This window comes from Macrosteles quadrilineatus, unplaced genomic scaffold (assembly GCF_028750875.1).
Source record: "Macrosteles quadrilineatus isolate MER2022 unplaced genomic scaffold, UCM_ALF_1.0 Scaffold_8__2_contigs__length_117827958, whole genome shotgun sequence".
Lineage (NCBI taxonomy): Eukaryota > Metazoa > Arthropoda > Insecta > Hemiptera > Cicadellidae > Macrosteles > Macrosteles quadrilineatus.
The window spans coordinates 92,462,840-92,482,975 of record NW_026542601.1 but is presented as its reverse complement, the minus strand read 5'-3'; the positions used below and the strand labels follow the sequence as shown (position 1 = coordinate 92,482,975).

At 35.2% G+C, this 20,136-nt stretch overlaps 1 protein-coding gene across 1 annotated transcript; it reads right to left on the bottom strand.

Moving 5' to 3' along the window:
* Nucleotides 1-1,574: 1,574 nt before the first annotated feature.
* LOC129000570 (uncharacterized) lies at nt 1,575-19,567 on the bottom strand. Its single transcript, XM_054427532.1, has 6 exons — nt 19,514-19,567; nt 8,168-8,406; nt 7,554-7,640; nt 6,729-7,005; nt 2,160-2,353; nt 1,575-1,752 (listed from the first exon to the last, which is right to left on the bottom strand). Exons 1-6 carry the CDS (start codon nt 19,565-19,567, stop codon nt 1,575-1,577), a joined length of 1,029 nt encoding a protein of 342 aa, XP_054283507.1.
* Nucleotides 19,568-20,136: the final 569 nt, after the last annotated feature.

Sequence of the window (20,136 nt, the reverse complement as noted above, 5' to 3'; positions counted from 1 at the left end):
TTCAAAAAATTAACATGGGCCTTATGGATTACCATGCTGGTTACAAAATATAAACAGAATACAGTATCGAAACAAATGGAAGAAATTCCAATCACATGTTTTATTTACAGCGTGGGGTGAAAGTAGAGAACCACATATAATACATTTTTTACACATTATAATATTACATATTTTTGGTCAAGTTTTTGACCACTGGACTGGACCCCTAGTACCCATAAATACACTGTTTCATTGGACTTTTAAATAATGGTGTTGACTAAAAGTCTTATAGGTATCTAACCCTGTTTAATGTTTATCTTTCACTCATTTTCAGGATACAAATCCCATTTCTGTAAAAATTACGGTTCAAAAGTTATGGTAAATTATGTTATTTTCCCATAAAAACCCCATAAAATAACGAAAAATAGGGCTTTAGACAAAGATCCGGTTTTGATTTAACATACAGTTGAACCTCGTTTGTACGAACCTCGATAAAACGAATTCCTCGATAAGACGAATTTTTTTTAATCCCCTTGAAACTTTCATATAGGTCAATGCTAAAAACACCTCTATACAACGTAGTAATTAAGTTAAAAACCTCCATAAAACGAATTTATTTGTGATATGGGCTAGGACTGATTAACCTCTATACAACGAATATTCTTGGTACAAAACCTCTACAAGACGAACGTGGCCTCTATAAGACGAATTTCTCATAATCTTAACCTCCATAGTACGTAGTTTTCAAAACAAACAGAAACTTGTCTCAACATGAAACCCCCAACCATCCCTCCTCCTTCCTCAGTCATTGTTTGGAGAAACCTTGGAGCGAGGATAAACCTCTATAAGAAGAATAACAGCAGCATTAAACCTCGATAAAACGAACCTCTTTATTAAGAATACCTCTATAGTAAGAATTATCCCCGTACCCCTTGAAATTCGTCTTATAGAGGTTCAACTGTAGTATGTTATGGTCCTTACAATTTTGATAGTTTTTTTCACTTTTTAGAAATTTTTATTTTTAATGGGGATTTTCCAATAAAACCCCATAAAATAACGGAAAAATAGGATTTTCTCAAAAATGGCCTGAACGATTTTTATAAAAATTTAGTATGTTATAGTCCTTTATATTCTGAACAAAATGGTACAAATCCCATTTCTGTAAAAATTATGATTCAAAAGTTATTGTAAATTATGTTATTTTCCCATAAAAACCCTTTAAAATAACGGAAAATCAGATTTCCCCAAAATTGGCCCAAACGATTTTGATAACAATTTAGTATGTTATAGTCCTTTAAATTCTGAAGAAAATTGTACAAATCCCATTTCCGTATATTTACTCTCACCGCTTACACATGATAAAGGTTGTTGACAAACTTATGGGAGAAAGTATGTGTCAGAATGCTGATACCGTTTATTTAATTAATGACAGTCTGAAATTAAGTAAACACAGGTAAGCTTTTTTTAACTTTTGATATTTATTTTTTTACAAACAACTACAAAATTACAAACTTTATTTACAAAACTCTGAGGGACCTGACTTCAAAGTGGCAACTGGTTCAGTTGCCACACCTGTCAGGCTATTTCTTGCTGCATCACTGCTGCGGTAAGAAGCTTTGCTGCAGCTGCTGTTGCTGCGATTGCCGCGGTCGGCTAGAAATGTCTGCGGCAGTGATGGTGTATTGTAGATTAGCTCCTCCCACGTTGGACTTAATCTCGGCTTGTCCGTTAGGATCTTCCTGTGGTCCGTCGCCAATCGGCTCTACGTCTTCCCTGAAAGATTGGATAAAATAAAATCCTACTCATTTGTGCTCTTCAATTTGTTTGATAGAAAATGAAATATCTCAAAATATATTGAGTAGGTATAGCAAACCACACCAGGAAAATGTCCTGCATGCTCCCAAGGAATATGCTTATTTATTGAGATTGAGTTGGACTTAAAGCTTTACTTGTAATTGTATCCTTGCTAGTCTCCCTTTAAGAAATACAATATTCTTACATTCCCTACCAAATACATATCAAGTTTTTGGTCGTTTTACAATATAAATTGTAACTTTTTTTGAACCGCATAACGCAATACTCTTGATCCTTTAGTTTAAGATATGTAGTAAATCATATTCTTTTCACAAACGATAGAACTGCCACTTTTTGTACAATTTTGAACTACGGACCCTACTTACTTGACAACTCGGTATCCATTCTCATCGGCTTCGTAGTGTACAGTCCGCTTGAAGTATCCGTCGCTGTAGGAGTACACTCCCCTCAGTGCCAGACCGTCACGTACCTCCTCTCGCACATGTTGGGTGTCGGAGAGTGTGTCAGTCACGGACGATTGGAAGGAATACTTTGCGTTTTGTGCTTGTTGCTGAGCAATCTATGACAAAATGTTGGGTTAGAACTTTTATCAACTTCACTATTAAGTTACTCCAGTTTTGTAAATGCCATTCCTTCTAAAGAAGCCCTTAAATAGGTTAGTTTATAAAATTAATTGTGTAGAGATAGTTTTTGGTGCCAACTACCTGAAACCTTTTCTCCCAGGAAATTAATTGTATCCATTCCTTCTTCCTTAATGTTTTTTTCCTTCATGGTAGATTTTAACTTTGAAAATTCATAATACTGTTATGAAAAGAAATGTTTAGAAACCAAATTTATATGGTTTTATTCAACTTAATAGTCAGCTACATTTTACATGAGAGAATTGCACAAAACTGTAAACATTACATACATAAACAAAACAGTCTTAAATAAAACAGCTGAATAAATATTTGACAGTACAAAAGGAATCATATTACATAACATTCACCCCATCTTTTTTTTTTTAAATGTAATCCCTTAGATAGGTGGGAGGTCTTCGGACTCTAGTGGAACGACGCAGGTTTGTTTCTTCGTTATCCCTCACAGAAGTAGGGGTCACGGTCTCATGCAGAGGGGATGTTTTGATTTCAGATTGAATAGAGTTCCCAATTTCAGGTTGAAGCAGATTTGATTCACGTCTCAGGTCTTGAAGAGCAGGATCTAGTTCTTGACTGGGATTTTCCGAAGTCACTGGCTCATCCTCTTGTTGGATAGCTTCAGGAGGAACAGCGAGATGTCGCACCGATACCAGAGCCTCTCTACCATCTCTATACTTGATGCGAGCATAGTCTGGATTAGCCTCTATCAGCTGAGCTTGTTCCACTAAAGGTTCATATTTGTTATTTCTTACATGCCTTCTCACTAATACTGGTCCTGGATTCATGAGCCATTGAGGTTGAGAGGTGCCATAAAATGATCGTCTCTGGTGTTTGAAAAGTCGTTCATGTGGGGTCTCATTCGTAGCTGTACATAGTAACGAGCGCATATAATTGCAAAGCTTCTGGCAAAACATACTCCCACTGTTCTGTCTTCAGTCCCTTGTTTCTCAGAACAAGAGATACAGTCTTCCAAATCGTTCCATTATATCGCTCAGCTTGAGAATTACCTCGAGGGTTATAAGGTGAAGATCGGCTAGTGGCGATTCCTTTAGAGTGTAAGAAATCACTCAGTTCTTTTGACATGAAAGCAGAACCTTGGTCGGAGTGGACAAAAGCAGGCATACCAAAGATGGTGAAGATTGATGTAAGTGCTTTGATGACAGAAGATGCTGATGTGTCCGAGCAAGGAATAGCAAACGGATATCTTGAAAACTCATCAACAACCGTGAGTATGTATTTATTCCTTGTCACAGATGGTATTGGCCCCTTAAAATCAATGTTAAGTCTCTCGAAAGGAGCCATTGCATGGATGAGTGTTGATGGGGTTTTTTGGTAGAACCGAGGTTTCACTTCCGCACAAACAGAGCATGAAGCGGTCATTCGCCTGACATCTTCGATAGAGTAAGGGAGATTTTTACTTTTTAAGAAATGAACCATCCGTACTATTCCAGGATGCCCAATGTCACAATGAATTCTACGGAGTTTTTCGAAATCTCTACAAGAGATGGAAGATGAAACTCGTGAAAATGCATCTGCTACTACGTTTTCCTTGCCAGAACGGTACACTATATCATAAGAGAAAGGTGCTAGTTCCAATCGCCACTTTAAAATCTTGTTGTTCTTAACCTTTCCCGCGTGTTTCTGATTGAACATATATGACACAGATTTCTGGTCTGTAATTAATTTAAACCGTCTTCCAATCAGGAAATGCCTCCATTTCTGTATTGAATCGAATATTGCGAGGGCCTCTTTTTCCACAGCAGGTAGATGTTGTTCACTCTTAGTTAGGGTTCTTGAAAAGAAACATATTGGCCTTCCAGCTTGTGAAAGGGTAGCCGCTATAGCTGATTCAGATGCATCTGTTTCTACAGTAAATGGAATATTCTCTTCAACTGCAGACATACTGGAGTTCGCTATTTCTTCTTTTAATGTCTTAAAGGCCAATATTTCTTTACTGCCTACTGGGAATGATTTGACTGTAGTAAGGCAATGAACCTTTTCAGAGAATTTAGGAATCCACTTTGCGTAATAGGACAACATGCCAAGAGCTCTTTTAAGGCTTGCATTATCAGTTGGAACGGGGAAATTCAAGAGTGATTGCAGGCGGTCAGGATCAGGACGCATGGACATGTTTTCTACAATGTACCCCAGAACTGGAATGCTGGTCAACGAAAACTTAGATTTTTCTTTGTTCAGGGTAAGATTATACTTTTTAGTTGCTTCCATGAATCTCTGTAGGTTTTGATCGTGTTCTGCTTGGCTACGACCACAAATAGTTACATCATCCAGATAAGCAAACGTGTCTAGTAGATTTTCATTTTCTATAATCTGATCAATAGTTCTTTGAAAACACGCCACACCATTAGTTACGCCGAAAGGAATTCGAGTGTATTGGTAAAGTCTCCCATTAGCTTCAAATGCAGTGAATGGTTTATCTTCATTCCGAATAGGTATTTGGTGATATGCCTCCTTCAGATCGATTGTACTAAACACTTTGTATTGAGCAAGCTTAGAGACAAATGATTCAATGTGAGGTAGAGGGTAGGCATCAAGCTGTGTGAATTTGTTGATGGTTTGAGAGTAGTCAATACAGAGACGTCTCTTGTGCCCATTGTTGACCACAATCACTTGTGCTCTCCAAGGTGATTTACTCGGTTCAATTATTCCTTCTGATATAAGCCTACTTACTTCACTTTTTATGAACTTACTATCATCTTCAGAGTAGCGGCGGGACTTGATGGCTACAGGCTTGACGTCATTAGTTAGATTATCAAACAGTGGTGGTGGTGATACTTTAGCCCTAAGTAGATTGCAAACATTGAAGGGTGGGCGTTTACCACCGAAATTCAGCTCCACAGCAGAATGTTGCCGAAGGATGTCATGTCCAATTACAACATCGGCACATAAATCAGTTAAGATGAGCAGCTTTGTCAGTGGGTATTCGTGGCCATCGCACACCATGTCAACAATACAGTGGCCAAGAGTTGATGAAACATGACTTGTTGATGCCATCGATATTTCATGCTTTGTTGGGTATTTAGAAATATTGAATCTTTTCACAGTAGCTTCAGATATAAAACTGTCGGAACTCCCAGTATCAATGAGTGCATCTACTGGTTTGCCGTTTAACATCAGTGACACTGTAGCTTTTGAAAGACATTTTTGTGAGGCAGCAACAAGAGAAGAAGACATTGAGTTTATTTCTGTCTTATCACTTTGAGTTGTTTTACCCTTAAATGTCCTACTTTGGTTGCGAGAATTGCAAACTGTTGCCCAATGGCCTTTCTTGTCACAAATATTACAAACTGAGTCTTTGGCAGGACAGTTGGCTCGAGAGTGTCGTGACCGTCCACAAAAGAAACATTTTTCTCTTCTTATCGAGGATAATTGGTGTGAAGACGAATCAGAAGCTGCCTGAGAAACATTTGTATCAGTAACATCAACATCTTTAGGAGTTGACTGAGATATAGAGTTACAAGGGCTTGAAATATATGAAACCGCCTGATTTTCAGCTGATTCCAAGGTAATGGCTTGATTATAAGCTTCTTCAAGAGTCAAAGTTAGATTTTCAAGAAGTCTTTGTCGAATGGACTGTGATATTAGTCCTCGAATGAAAGCGTCTCTTATGTACTCGTTGCGATTTTCATTAGCAGTGACAGATTTAAAGTTGCATGCTTTACTAAGTTCTTTTAGTTTTCGAAGATACTGATCAATATTTTCTCCAGGTTCCTGTCTTCTAGTGGCCAGTTGATGACGTGAATATACCTCATTAGTAGGCTTTATAAAGAGTTTGTCAAGAATAGATATAGCTTTGGTATAAGAATCAGCCTCTGAGATTATTTCATGTATGTTGTAGTCCACAAAATTAGTTAGAAGTTTTAGTAGATCATCTTCTGCAGCACATATTTCTTCCACGAAATTCTTGAAAGTGGTTTTCCAATGTTTCCACTGACGATCAGAATGGGGATCATTAGGGTCTAAAGATAGGCGCTCCGGCTTGAAGAATTTATCCATTTAGATTTCTTGGAATAAACTTGAATAGAAAAGATAGAATACAACTTGTATAGAAGAACTTGTAATAATATAGTTAAAAGATTAAGTTGAATAAATTGTTATGAAAAGAAATGTTTAGAAACCAAATTTATATGGTTTTATTCAACTTAATAGTCAGCTACATTTTACATGAGAGAATTGCACAAAACTGTAAACATTACATACATAAACAAAACAGTCTTAAATAAAACAGCTGAATAAATATTTGACAGTACAAAAGGAATCATATTACATAACAAATACCTGTTCGTTTTCAGAGTCGATCGTAGCCTTGGGTCGGGAGGCTCTAGAAGGGGAGACCACAACAGGCTCTAGTGACGGACGTGGCTGGGATCTGACAGGAGCCGGGGCGGGGGCAGGAGCAGGGGCTGGAGCAGAGTCAAAGGCCTGGAACTGCTGAGGTGGGGGCTGGAATACCTCTTGTGGTGGGGATGGCTGGACTCCGGGCTGGACAAGCCGGGAGTCAAACTGTAGTGGTCTGACGATGGCTGGCTGTCCAAACTGCTGTTTGTCTGGGAATCTGTGGAGTAGAATGATGAGTTGAATATTTTGAACAGTCTTATTACATAAATCCAAGTTTGACAAGAACACAACTGATGGATTCTGGATTCCTCTAGATTGGAAAGGAATTCTGGAAAGGGATCAGCATATTTCAGGGCCGTTGACTAGTAAGGAAGCACCTTAGACACAAGGCTTAACCAAACAGACAAATGCAGATTTCATTTATTAGAGGTAGAATGTCTGCTGAAGTGTAGATCGATTGTCTAGCGTTACCCCAGACAAAGAAATTCTTAGGAAAAGCGACCTTGATACCAAAGGAAATAAGAGATATGAGTCTTAAGTTGAAGGACTGGATCATTGAGTACTTTAAAAGACCAAGAAGTTGCAGGTAACTATACCCCAACCCGTCCTTACCCCAAAAAGCAAGTATAGACAACACATTTTAGACTCTTCCATGAGAGTAGATGTCTCAACATTTAATCATGGGTCAATTATGTCCACTTAAATAGTTTCCATCCTTTGTATGTCTGTTGATGTTTTATTGGCTATGTTTGACAACATATTTACCTGGCTTGTGGGCCCTGGTTGAGGGTCAGAGAATTAGGGTTGACGAACCTTGAGCTGCTCTGAGGTCGCTTTATCTTGGGGGCGACTCTGAAAGTATATAAAAATGTAGTGTAAAAATGTGTATATGAAAATATGCACAACACATCTCAGTCTTTGAACATGATTTGTAATTTATTTGAGAAAAAGTAACTTCAAGGGGAACTAACTAGGCTACATAAATTAAAAGTTTTGGGAGCTTTCTAATTCTAGCAAATTTTTAATTCATTAGAATTGGAAATACTTATACATTTATTTTTATTTTTAGCAAAAAATGTGGTGGTAGGTATTCAACTTTTTGTTAATTTTAACGATGATAAACAGGTCAAGTAAGTCTTTGAGTCTATAAGACTCAATTAAAATTGCCGGACCAATGGCTATGGAAAAAGATACTGGTTTGTTTCACCGCCACACCAGGAAAATGTCCTGCATGCTCCCAAAGGAATATGCTTATTTTATTGAGATTGAGTTGGACTTAAAGCTTTAATTAACCTCTACTAAACAAATGTGTCACTAAACAAGAGTTAATCTTAAGTTAATCTTATTGAATCAAATTGTACGAGTGGCTTTCATGTTACCTTTGAGGTTGGGCTTGGAACTGAGGCTGGGAGACAAACCTCTGAGGTTGTGTTTGAGGCTGAGCAGCAAACCTTTGAGGCTGAGGTTGAGGCTGAGCAACAAACCTTTGAGGCTGTATTTGGGGTTGAGGTCGAAACTGCTGTTCAGGTTGAGGTTGGAACTGTTGTGAGTCAAAATCATCGAAGCTTTGTGACTGGAACTGTGCTGCCGACAATGCGGCGAGTCCCAGCAACACCAGCTGTTGAACAAAATATACATTATTGATGTGTAGTAATACTACCAATATGAAGAAAGAACGTTTTCATCATACTGTACGGAAAGCAGCCTCTTTTAGTTCTCTAGTCGTCCGCAAATTCATCGATTTCGGGTAACTTTAAAGAGAACAGGAAACATATGATAAATTTTTCAGTTCGATAACCTCAAAATTGTATCAGTGGATTATGAAAATGATGCTAATCACACAATATTTAAAGTTATTTTTAAACAACAGAAATGTAAACATTGATGACATAGTATAATGAAAATAGTTGTCCATCACACGGAGCGAAAGTGTCTTTTTGATACTTAATCATATATTTCCAATCTCGGCTGCGCCTTGCTTGCAAAACACGGTTGTGTTTGCGACCTTGCTGAAAATGCCATAAAGAGCATTTTCGCTCCTTGTGGTGAAAACTACTATTTAATAAATCCTGCAGGGACATGTTATGCAGCGATTCAAGAAACAATGAGCATTTCTATATCCGCAACGGTTGCAAAGTCAACAAAAACACATATAAATTATTTAAATTTTAATATAAACGCCTACGGTTATCGTGGAAGAACTGATGATGATAGGTGTTAAACAAGATGCTTTTAGAATTTGCTGAGATTTATTACTTTTGCATGTTATTGACTATGACGATTTGTAGGATAAAGGATGAAGGTGCCAGCCGAAGTTAAATCTTACTTGTGACCCTTTTTATTGAAATCATAGTAATTTTCACAGTAAAATTTATTATAGCATTTTGCTTGTTAATGCTTAGGGTGCAATCTTAGTCGTTTTTAAAAGCACAATTGTATCTGACAAATGCTTGCTGGAAAACGACCTATTTATTTACTTATTATTTGTATAGTCAAATTATCTACGATTCCGCGCACATAAACACAATAAACAACAACATAACTAGATGCATGCACATACATTATAGACAGACAAATTGGTGGTTTATAATACCACTGTTTTAAATTTTATTACTACCAACGAGTATTTTTCCTATTAGCTCACTTTCAAACTATTAAAACAATACTTTTCCCTTTCCTTACTTTTATGTGAAGACAAAAAGAATTGTGTTACAGGCATAGGTAGTAATATTTCTCTTACATCTCTTTTAATATGTTGGAACAAAAAATATTTTAATTACCGTATTTATAATAAAATTATTCGTCTCTGAATTATGTAATTTGCATAAGTAGGCCTATCTATATAACAAGTTAAAATTCCTTCATTAGACTTCCATTGAACGATCTTCATCCAGAGATTGGTTAAATAAACAAGGGTTTAGAGAGTTATAAAGTATATTGCCTATGAGCTAGTAGCTTAAAACCTTTCACCCGACCACACTTGAAAGTTTAACTACAATTTGACTGGGTACTTGGGACTGGGATGGATATTTTTGGCTTTCACAAACAAATATTATTCTGTCGAAAAAATCAACTTTTTATGTTAGAAAATCCCATCAGTAATGTTCAATGCTTTGACAATAATATTACTACTATAATACCAAAACAACCACCTTCAAAACAAGCTATATTCAATTTTTTTCTACCTTTGCTGTTTTTGAGAAAAGGTTAACTTACAAAGTTATCAACAAAAACTTTTTGGTAAAGTAAAAACTCTGAAAACAAACAAATCTTACTATAATATTATAAATGTGAAAGTTTGTGTGTTTGTTTGTTTGTTTGAAGTTCAATCACGCATTAACTACTGGACGGATTGGGCTGAAATTTGGCATTATTATAGCTAACATTCCCGATTAACATATAGGCATATTCTTATCTCAAAAATACTTTCGGGCTCTGCCCCACTGACTCTGTGGTTCCCCATGTTAACCTTATGAGTATTCATATTTAAGGGGAATAAAAGAATTTAGTCAGCTGTTTCAACTTTAAAAGTTGGTTCTATGATATGGAAAAGCATTAAAAGTTATAAGATTTATTACCAACAGGGTGCAGCACTATTACTTTTTTTGCATTTATGGAAACAGTTAATTTGAACTAAGCAACAACAAAAAACTATGATACCGTATGCAATGAGAACTGTCAAAGTAGGATGTTTACAGTTACTTTTATGTTTTTAATTTCATGAATCATATGTGATAAGTATTATATTTTGCGAATCTTTAACAATTTATTTTTTCCTACAGTCACCCGACAAAGTTGGCTTCCTTGTACTGTTTATAGTACAGAAAGCTCCTAATTGCTGCATATTTATACTTTGCCGTACGGTTTATACTTTGGCGTACGGTTTATACTTTGCCGCACATCAGGATTCCAACGAAACAACACAAAACAGCGTGGTTCTATTATACACGTAATCAGTGTACTCTTGGAATTAGGTTGGCAACACTTAAAAATAATAATACTATGAGCAGCTGGTTGACTATTATAACTACGATTTAAAACTGTCATTTCGTGTTTATAGTTTCGGTATGTCTGAACTTTCTGGACTTCTCTTTTATACGTTTTTAAAACATTCCTACGATCTTAATAAACAAGAAAATGCCTTTAAAGCATTTTTTGTAGGCGCGGAAACCACTTCAAATTACAAAAACATACGGAACTATATTCTCAAAACGCGGAGCACATTTCTTGCCGAGGAAAAATAGCGGAGTGGTGCGGATCGGGTACTACTTTCTCTAGGGCACCTTGTGTTGCCAGCTGAACCTAAAAACGTGTTGTATAGTGTTTGAAAGACTAATTATTTATATGCTTTATAGTGACTGTAGGAAAAATATAATGTGTAACACGAGTGAAAAAGCCCTTTGCTGCACTCGAGATGATTCCGCACTCGCCTGCGGCTCGTGCGTAAACATTGCTCTCGTGTGCAGCAAAGTGCCACTTTCCCCACTAGTTACACAAATAACTATTTCCTATTGTTTAGGTGAAGTAGTAGAATATTATGGCTATGGTAGATGTGTAATACTATAGTATACCGTAAAGAAGCAAATTATATCAAATCGTATCCTCCCCCATTGCAAACGCAAAGCTTGAGTATAACTGCAATAAGCATAATACTTATATGCCAATCCCGTACGAAGGACGGGTACTCTGCTAGTTATGTTATATACCTGTATTAAAGTTTGATGAAGTTCTGACGAATTTTCAAGTTTTGATACTGTACTCTAAAAACAGGGGATTTTTACCTTCAGACTGTCATAACAAAATATATAAACAAGGTAAAAGGTTCTTTACAGGAATAGGCCTAGGTGTAGAATAAAACAAAAAATATATATACAAGTGTTTTTCTAAGTAGTTTGGTTAATTTTCTGTGGAGCTCCAAACTCGAGCTCTAAACTTTATCCCTCACAGGGGTAGGTTTCCAAATTCCTTTATCTGCATATTATTGCGGATAAGTGTATGAATCTTCTAAAAGTTTAAGCTGATTTGGGATTGGCGAGATTCATAAGCAAGGAATGCGATAAGGCTTCAACAACAACCCTGACGATGTGGAAACTTAAGGGAAAGTGAGTCCAAAATAGACAGAGACCGAGTGAAAACATTCCATCGGCGTGAGAATAATGAGATCAAGGACTTGTAAATGCGAAATCTAATTCAATAACTGGATTATTAGGTAAACACTACTAAAGGTTTGACAGTTTCTAATGTCGACGTTGTAAGGCCTACTGTCATAAATTGATCACAGATTCTTGTAAAAACTCTGAAAATAGTTATATAGGTTATTTACCTATATCTCTGAACATAAAGCTATAGATTTCGTTCGTCCATAGTATTAGTTCAATGAAATGAGAAAGAACTACCATAGATTAAACATACTCCCTTATTTTTAATGAGTTAGTAAACTAAATAGAAAAACTTTGGTACTTTTAAACTTTTAAAACTGTTTAGCAAACTACCTTTATTTAATAATAAACCCAGATCGTTAAAATAATACATTTATGATCAAATAAACTACTCATCAATGCAAAAATCCAAATGTTTATAAGCTTCCAAAACCACGAGCAACAATATTTTTTTAATATTTGCGTAGATTTATATTAATTTTATTTTTTGGATGGGTAAAAAAGAAAGATGTTTCAAATACACAAGAATCTTGCCTCGTTAAAATTGTAAACGGCACATTTTTTCAATGCTGAAGAGTAAAGACTAGATTGATACATTTTCTTGTGGCTGTTAAGCATGCTTTTCAATTTTTATCTAACGTACATTTATTTTACTGTTGTTAATTTACTTTGAAAACTTTGATTTTAGTTTTGTAATAAAATCTTGTGGGGAAAATCCAATCATGTGTTTCAAACAAAAAATATGCATTAATATTACACTAGAGAGGTCGTCCCGTGGTCGAAAACTCGACCAAAAAAATCGAATGTTCAGACTTCTCTATTTTCACCCCACGCTGTAAATAAAACATGTGATTGGGATTTCTTCCATTTGTTTTGATTTTCTGTTTACATTTCGTTGTTATTTCGTCACCGGCATGACAAGCCATAAGGCGCATGTTAATTTTTAAAATTTTAAATTCTCTTTTGCGCTTATTTTTGAGTCTAACGATGCACACGAGCTGAGAAAAAAGGTTTTGAAGAAACATGCTTGCATATTAATATATATAGATAGATAGATATTAAGCGTTCAAGATAAAACATCATCACACGAATTAATAGGCCTATGGGTGTTTAGGACAGTTAATTTTTTACAAGTAAAACTTCTAAAATACGATGTGTAAAATGCAGAAATATACAGCAAATGGTGATTTACTAACCTTAATTGGCTCAAACGGCTGACAAAATATTGGCAATAAAAATATTCTACTTTTGATAGCCATTTTCATAAACGGTTTCGTCTCTTGATTACAATATGGCTGTGGTTAAAAATTCAACTAAAGGTAATCTGCTGGTTTTATATTTATTTTAAACTGTCAGCTATAATGTAAGTTTAAACAAAAAAAGTTTGTGTGTGAGCTAGCAGAACTCAGCAGCCCCGGGCCTTGGAAAGTAATCTCTTAAGAATAAATCAAAGGTTTGGTGGGAGCGAAGCCCTAAACGAAATTTCCTTTTTAATTACCTTTACTAGGTCATAAGCTTTGCAATGACACCTCCCGATTGTAAAAATCGGTTAAATATAATGGGTGAAAAGGGGATGACAGAGAAAACCAATAGTTATTATGTATATAATATAGAAGATATAAAGCTACAATTTAAATCTGCATTTAAATATACTTGATGTTTCCGACTGCATTTTTTGCAATTACATGTATTTGATAAATTTTATCATTTTATCGATTGTGAACTAAATGTTTCAACCAATAGTTAATTTTGTGACAATGACGTTTGATTGACCTAATGAGTTATCGGGGAAACTCGATTTCGTTGTGGTTCAAATTTAATTCTTTATCGTGTTAGCATTATGTTGTATGTTCCTCAATGAAACTGCTTAGGTAAGATGTTTGTTTATTTACGTATACACCAATTTTACAGAATATTCAATAACAATAAAAACTTATTATTTTCCTACCGCTATGGTGATGTATTTAACTGATATTGTTTAGTACAATGCATAATTGTTTAGTATGACTATAGTAATTTATGGTAATTGTGTATTTTTTTACAGAAACAGATTATACAAAAATGTTGCATTTTTTTAATTTATTTGTTTTTGATTAATTTTAGTGAATTTCGTTAATTTTTGTGGCTCTGTGAGTCGTTAAAACCTAACAAAAACACAGCATTTCATTTTACAGGATTAACAACAAAAAACATAGGATTTAATATGATCAAATTAACTGAAAATTAATAACTTTTAATTTATCAAAACATTGTTAATATCGCATAATTACGGTATAGCTAGGGGCCTACTTACTTAAAATACTTCATATAATATTAATAATTGGAATTACATCTTGATGTTCATCTTAAAACATTTTGTTATAATACAGGCAACTACTATTTTGCCTTTATATTCAAACTTTTGATAAAATTTTGCAGCGTTCAGACACATAATCCAATCCTCTGTTTAATATTTTTTATGTTTTTGTATATAATGTAGGTCTACTTTAGTTATTGATTTTTCTTAGTCAGTTTGTTAACCATTTTAACAACGCAACGTGTTCACGAATATGGATGATTTTTATTTGTTATTCGCCCCCTCAAAATGTAAATTATTATGTGATTCCATAATATGCACATAATGAACAATGTAAATGTGTTATCTACAAAATAATATCTACCCTTTAAAAAGGTTCTTTGTTTCATTTTTGTGGATGGTGAGTTGTTATCATCACGGGAATTTTTCATTACGGTAAGTAATGTTAAAACAACTTTCAAAAACGAAATTTTGTTTTTTATTAATCGTGATGGAGAATGTCCGTGAAAATCTTTTAGAAGGTATCTTAAATGTTTAAAGAATTCAAAAGTAAATCAAATATGTACTACAGTTTTGTGTTGTAAATATATCACTTTGTTTGTTAAGTAGTCCTAGTTTTTCATCTTAAACACATTAAGTTCAACGCCCCATATAAATCACACGATGAAAGGAAATGATAATTGCAGACAAAATTACATCAAACAGAAAAAAAATATTCTATTAAAACTTTTGAAATCCTACAAGGTTTCCTAGAAGTCTACAACGATGAGTTAACATACCTGTAATGTAGGCCACGCTATTGGTGACATGATGGTCCAAGGTAGAGTGGGGGGCGGCGACCGTGCACCCACCTTAAATACACCCCTTCTCCTGGGGTAGAGCGTAGGCTACAGGCCTCATGGCTAGAGGCTAGGCCAACATAATGTCATTGGGTAACTCTACAGACAAACACTACTTATCAACTTCCGCGATCCTCAAACGAAAACCTATAAGTGTGAGTTTACAGAAAATATTTTGGATTCCCTAACCTACAAACTGATAAAACATGCGAAAACATGTTTGTGAGTTTTGCTACTGAAAAGGATGACTCATATCACTCGATCAACCTTCGATTCCTGTGGAATAGTTTAGTAAGTATTCTTGTAAGGTTGTATTATGTGTGCTTTAATACTTTTCATTGAAATGGCGACCATACAAAGTAGGTATTTTAAGGCTGGTGCTGGATAAAAAGAAGTTGTTTAAATGTGTTGTGTGCGTTTATGCGTACATTAAGGCCTATTAATCACCATTGTTGTTTGCAATGTGGTATTTTAGCTTAAAAAGAAGTACAGGAGGAGAGCATGATAAAAAGTACTGTACCTAGATGCCCCGTGGTAAAAATGCACTTGGATTGTGCCATTGAGTTCAGCATAAAAAAATAATTCAAAATGATGGGTCACAACACCACCTTCATATTTAAAATAATTTATCTCATTTCAAAATGGCGGATCCAAGATGGCGGCCGAAAAATACATCCCTCATAACCAAGCGAAAATAGCTTGACAATGACTGGTGGTAAGCTTTTCTTTATCTAGCACTATTTTGCGATTATGGTCTTAGTTTGTAAATGCACAATGTTAAAATGGGCTAAAAAAATAAAGTTAAAACGGATTGCAGCATCGTATTCAGCGTAAAAATCTAGTTTGAAACGATGAGTCACAACCCTACCCTTACATTAAAAAAAATAGTATTCAACATGGCGATCCAAGATGGTGGCCAAAAATGTATACCCAGTCAAAATGAAGTACTTACTACTCTACAATGATCTGACGTGGTCCGGAGTTGATATCTTAAGAAATGTAGAAAAGATTAGGGGGAGGGGACTCATTTAAAACTTACCCTGTATAAAATCCAACGTATGTTTGTTTGTCCTTTATGGACTCCGAAACCGCTCGACAGATTGTAATGAAACTTTCAGGCATTATTAAGCATTATTCAAGGACTATGTGTGTGAATTTTGGTGCAGATCCGTCGAAAGGGCTCCGTCCCAGTGGCTATGGAGTTTCCCATGTTAACCTTATGAGTACTCATATTTAAATGGAATTAGAATCTTAACAGCTGGTTCAACCTATGGTTCAACCATAGATAAAACATAGTCCCTTTAGTAGATTTCCCATCCTTAGGCAGCTGAAGCCAATTTTATTGTTAGTTCTGTCCGGTTTTCTGTAGATGTCGTGTTTTGTTTACAATTTGTTTCTTGTTATTTCAGTAATTTAAAACCTCGTTTAACCAAATAAAACTATATAATCATAAACAATAACTCGTCCACTAGCTATATAACCAAACAGTGAGACATATGCCTTATCTATGGTTCAACTAAACAATTTGATTCTGTGATTTCAACAGCATTAAAAAGTTAATAGGTTTACCAACAGGGTGCAGCAAGATTATTTTTTTAAATTTATGACAACAGCTAATTTGCAACCAAAAGGTGAGTGAGCGTAGCGAACGAACTTCAACCAGGACGTGATTGAGCCATGCGAATGAGTTCATCTTGAAAATGAACGAGCATTTGACTTTGACATAAAACCACATTATAGGTTTATAGGACATGACGACGTCTGTCGGGCCAGCTAGTTAATAATATAGATAATTACAAACCTGTATTTTTTTATTTTTTTATGTATAAATTGTATTTATTATATTTTACCAACGACACCATGTTATATAAACTTGACGAGGCCAGGCTAGAGTTATAGCCCTACTATGAATTTATATAACTAAATTAAATTTGTATATTTTATTAAAATACAGTTGTAAAAAAATACAGACAAATCAATAACCATAAAAATAATAACAGTTAATTATTAAAAAGAGTAAAATATATTACCATAGATATAATGCTCAGTTTATGATATTACACAACAATAAAGCGATAAAACGTATAAAAGAACAAAAAATATGACAGGTATTGCAATAAACATTTTTGGTTCTCGCAGGGAAGATGTGGATTCGCGGCGCCATATATACAGGACCGCCGAGCGCTTCTCATCGGAGGACCGATGCTGCTAGGTGTCGAAAGAGGTTCATTTCTCTACCTTTCTTGACATTGAGAACCCAATAGGACCCATCTAATGGTGATCTGACTTGGATACTTACACCTCAGTAGCGGACTTTGTTCTCCTTTTGCATTTAACAATTTTTATCACATAAGAAACATTTTTTTTATTTCTTTCTTTGATCATTATAATTACGTATACTGTACACAGATAGAGTAAGCTGTCTCTTTGAGGATTACGTAATCGATTGGTTAAATGTGTTTACTAATAGCTTTTTGGTTGTTATTTTACTGCAGTAACTTATTAGGATAAATTTGTAAGTTAGCATTGATAGGTACACATTTTCCAAAAAGGTTAATACTGTGACAACATACATACATTATTTACTAACCTGGATGTGATTTTTTGTTTGAAAATTAAATCCTCGAAGAACCGTGAATTTTATGGACTTTTTTAACACTATTTACGTGAAATGCTGGTCACATAAATACATATTGCTTCATTTTGCTCAAAAATAATGTAGAAAGGATTATCATAGAACAGATTAGGTGAACATAGTTTTAAGCTGAAAAAGATATCTTTTGCTGTTGTCGTTTACCATGTAAAAATTTCACACGGAACGCTCAACAAAATAATGTACTTTTACTTCAAAACTCTTACATTATAATCACTCAGTGTAAGATAAGTGATTTTAGAGAGGTTAAATATAGGGACTGCATACAGGGTGTTTGTGAACTCTCTCGAAAAAATTCACAGGATTATTCCTTGGGTTAATACTTGAATATTTTACATTATAAACATGGGTCGCCGGAGCCTCGTTTTCCGTCTGTCTGTATGTATGTGTTTTTTATAAATAACCTTATAACTACAAATTACATGAAAACCACTAGAGTTACAAAAAAGACACAAGAATAACAAAATGTAGGAAATTTGATGCCAAATCAAATGACACATAGATCTTAAAGATTGGACAACAAACAGCTGAGTTATTTTTTTTAATAACTAATAATTTCTTTACTGGCTTCTAATTGTTATTGTTTATTCATTAAAGGCCCGTTCACACGGGGCGAGTTTACAAGCTACACGCCAGCGTGTAAGAAGCCGGCGAGTTGGCGAGTGTGCTTGTATTCGTTCACACGGAGCTTGTCCACTCGCCAACTCGCAGACGTGTAGAAAGACGCCGGCGAGTCGGCGAGTGCGCTTGTAGTCGTTCACACGATGCTTTTTCCACTCGCTCAGTAGCTGGCTTGAACCAAATCCTCCAACATCTTTGAGTAACAAGCGCACAAGCACAAGCAACTGTGTTCACACTGGGCTACTTTACACGCCTACTCGCGCAAAAGCTGGCGAGTTGGCGTGTAAAGTAGCGGCAGCGTCAACTTTTTCCAGAGCTTTTTTACAAGCAGCTTTTGAGCGAGTACGTCGTTCACACTGAGCTATTTTACTAGCTGCGTGTAAAAAAGCCGGCGTGTAGCTTGTAAACTCGCCCCGTGTGAACGGGGCTTAAAATCATCTGATACGATACAGAGTACATTACGTAACCTTAAACATATCTCAATAGTTAAGGTAAAAATAGGACACTTAATACATTTACCATCTAGTAAAAAAACTAAATGTTGTTGTTAGGGCAAACCTGCTGTCTTACATTGTTGTAACAATTTAGAAAGGATCAGATGATTTTAAAGAATAAACAATAACAATTAAAAGCCAGTAAAGAAATTATTAATTATTTAAAAAACTAATAACTCAAAAAAATCATCTGATCATCATCTCAAAATCATCTGTCCAACCAGCTGTCTTACATTGTTATAACAATTTAGAAAGGATCAGATGATTTTAAAGAATAAACAATAACAATTAAAAGCCAGTAAAGAATTATTAATTATTTAAAAAATTAATAACTCAGCTGTAGTTTGTTGTCCGATCTTTAAGGTCTATGTGTCATTTGATTTGGCATAAAATTTCCTACATTTTGTTATCCTTGTGTTTTTTTTGTTTTTTTTGTAACTCTAGTGGTTTTCATGAATATAAAAATGGTTTATTTTACCTTTTTGCGTCGAACGATCCGTGTGTAGTTAGTACAACTACAGCTGTTTCATACCACTAGGGTACATCATCAGGTTGTTGGTAGAACGTTAGATAAAACAGCATTCATTAATAGATGAACTTGTCGAAATAAATATGTCTATATACACATAATACACGAAAAACATTTAAAAAACACGAATTTACGAACTTGGCCAAGTAACGAACACACGAGACAGGCGCCGATGGATGTTGCGTCATGACTCTAACGTATCTAACGTTCTGCCAACAACCTGATGATGTACCCTAGTGGTATGAAACAGCTGTAGTTATACTAACTACACACGGATCGTTCGACGCAAAAAGGTAAAATAAACCATTTTTATATTGCAATTTACGATCCAGAGGCTAACCCATCATGAAACATGAAATTTGAGGTCAAAGATTTTAGATGGCCGCCATTTTGAAACGGCTATAGTCAACGAAATGAAATTTTGCATGTTTGTGTACCACGTTAAAATACACAAGTGTGTCAAATTTAAAGTTTGTACCTCGATTCAAACTCGAGTTATAAGGTTATTTATAAAAAACACATACATACAGACAGACGGAAAACGAGGCTCCGGCGACCCATGTTTATAATGTAAAATATTCATGTATAAACCCAAGGAATAATCCTGTGAATTTTTTCGAGAGAGTTCACAAACACCCTCTATAAGGCGATCCGACATACGGACAAAACTTTTAGATATGGAATCCAGCTGATTAAGAAAGAGTATGACTGTTTTTTGACAGTATGCTGGTCATGATGAATTTGTGTATAGGCCTAG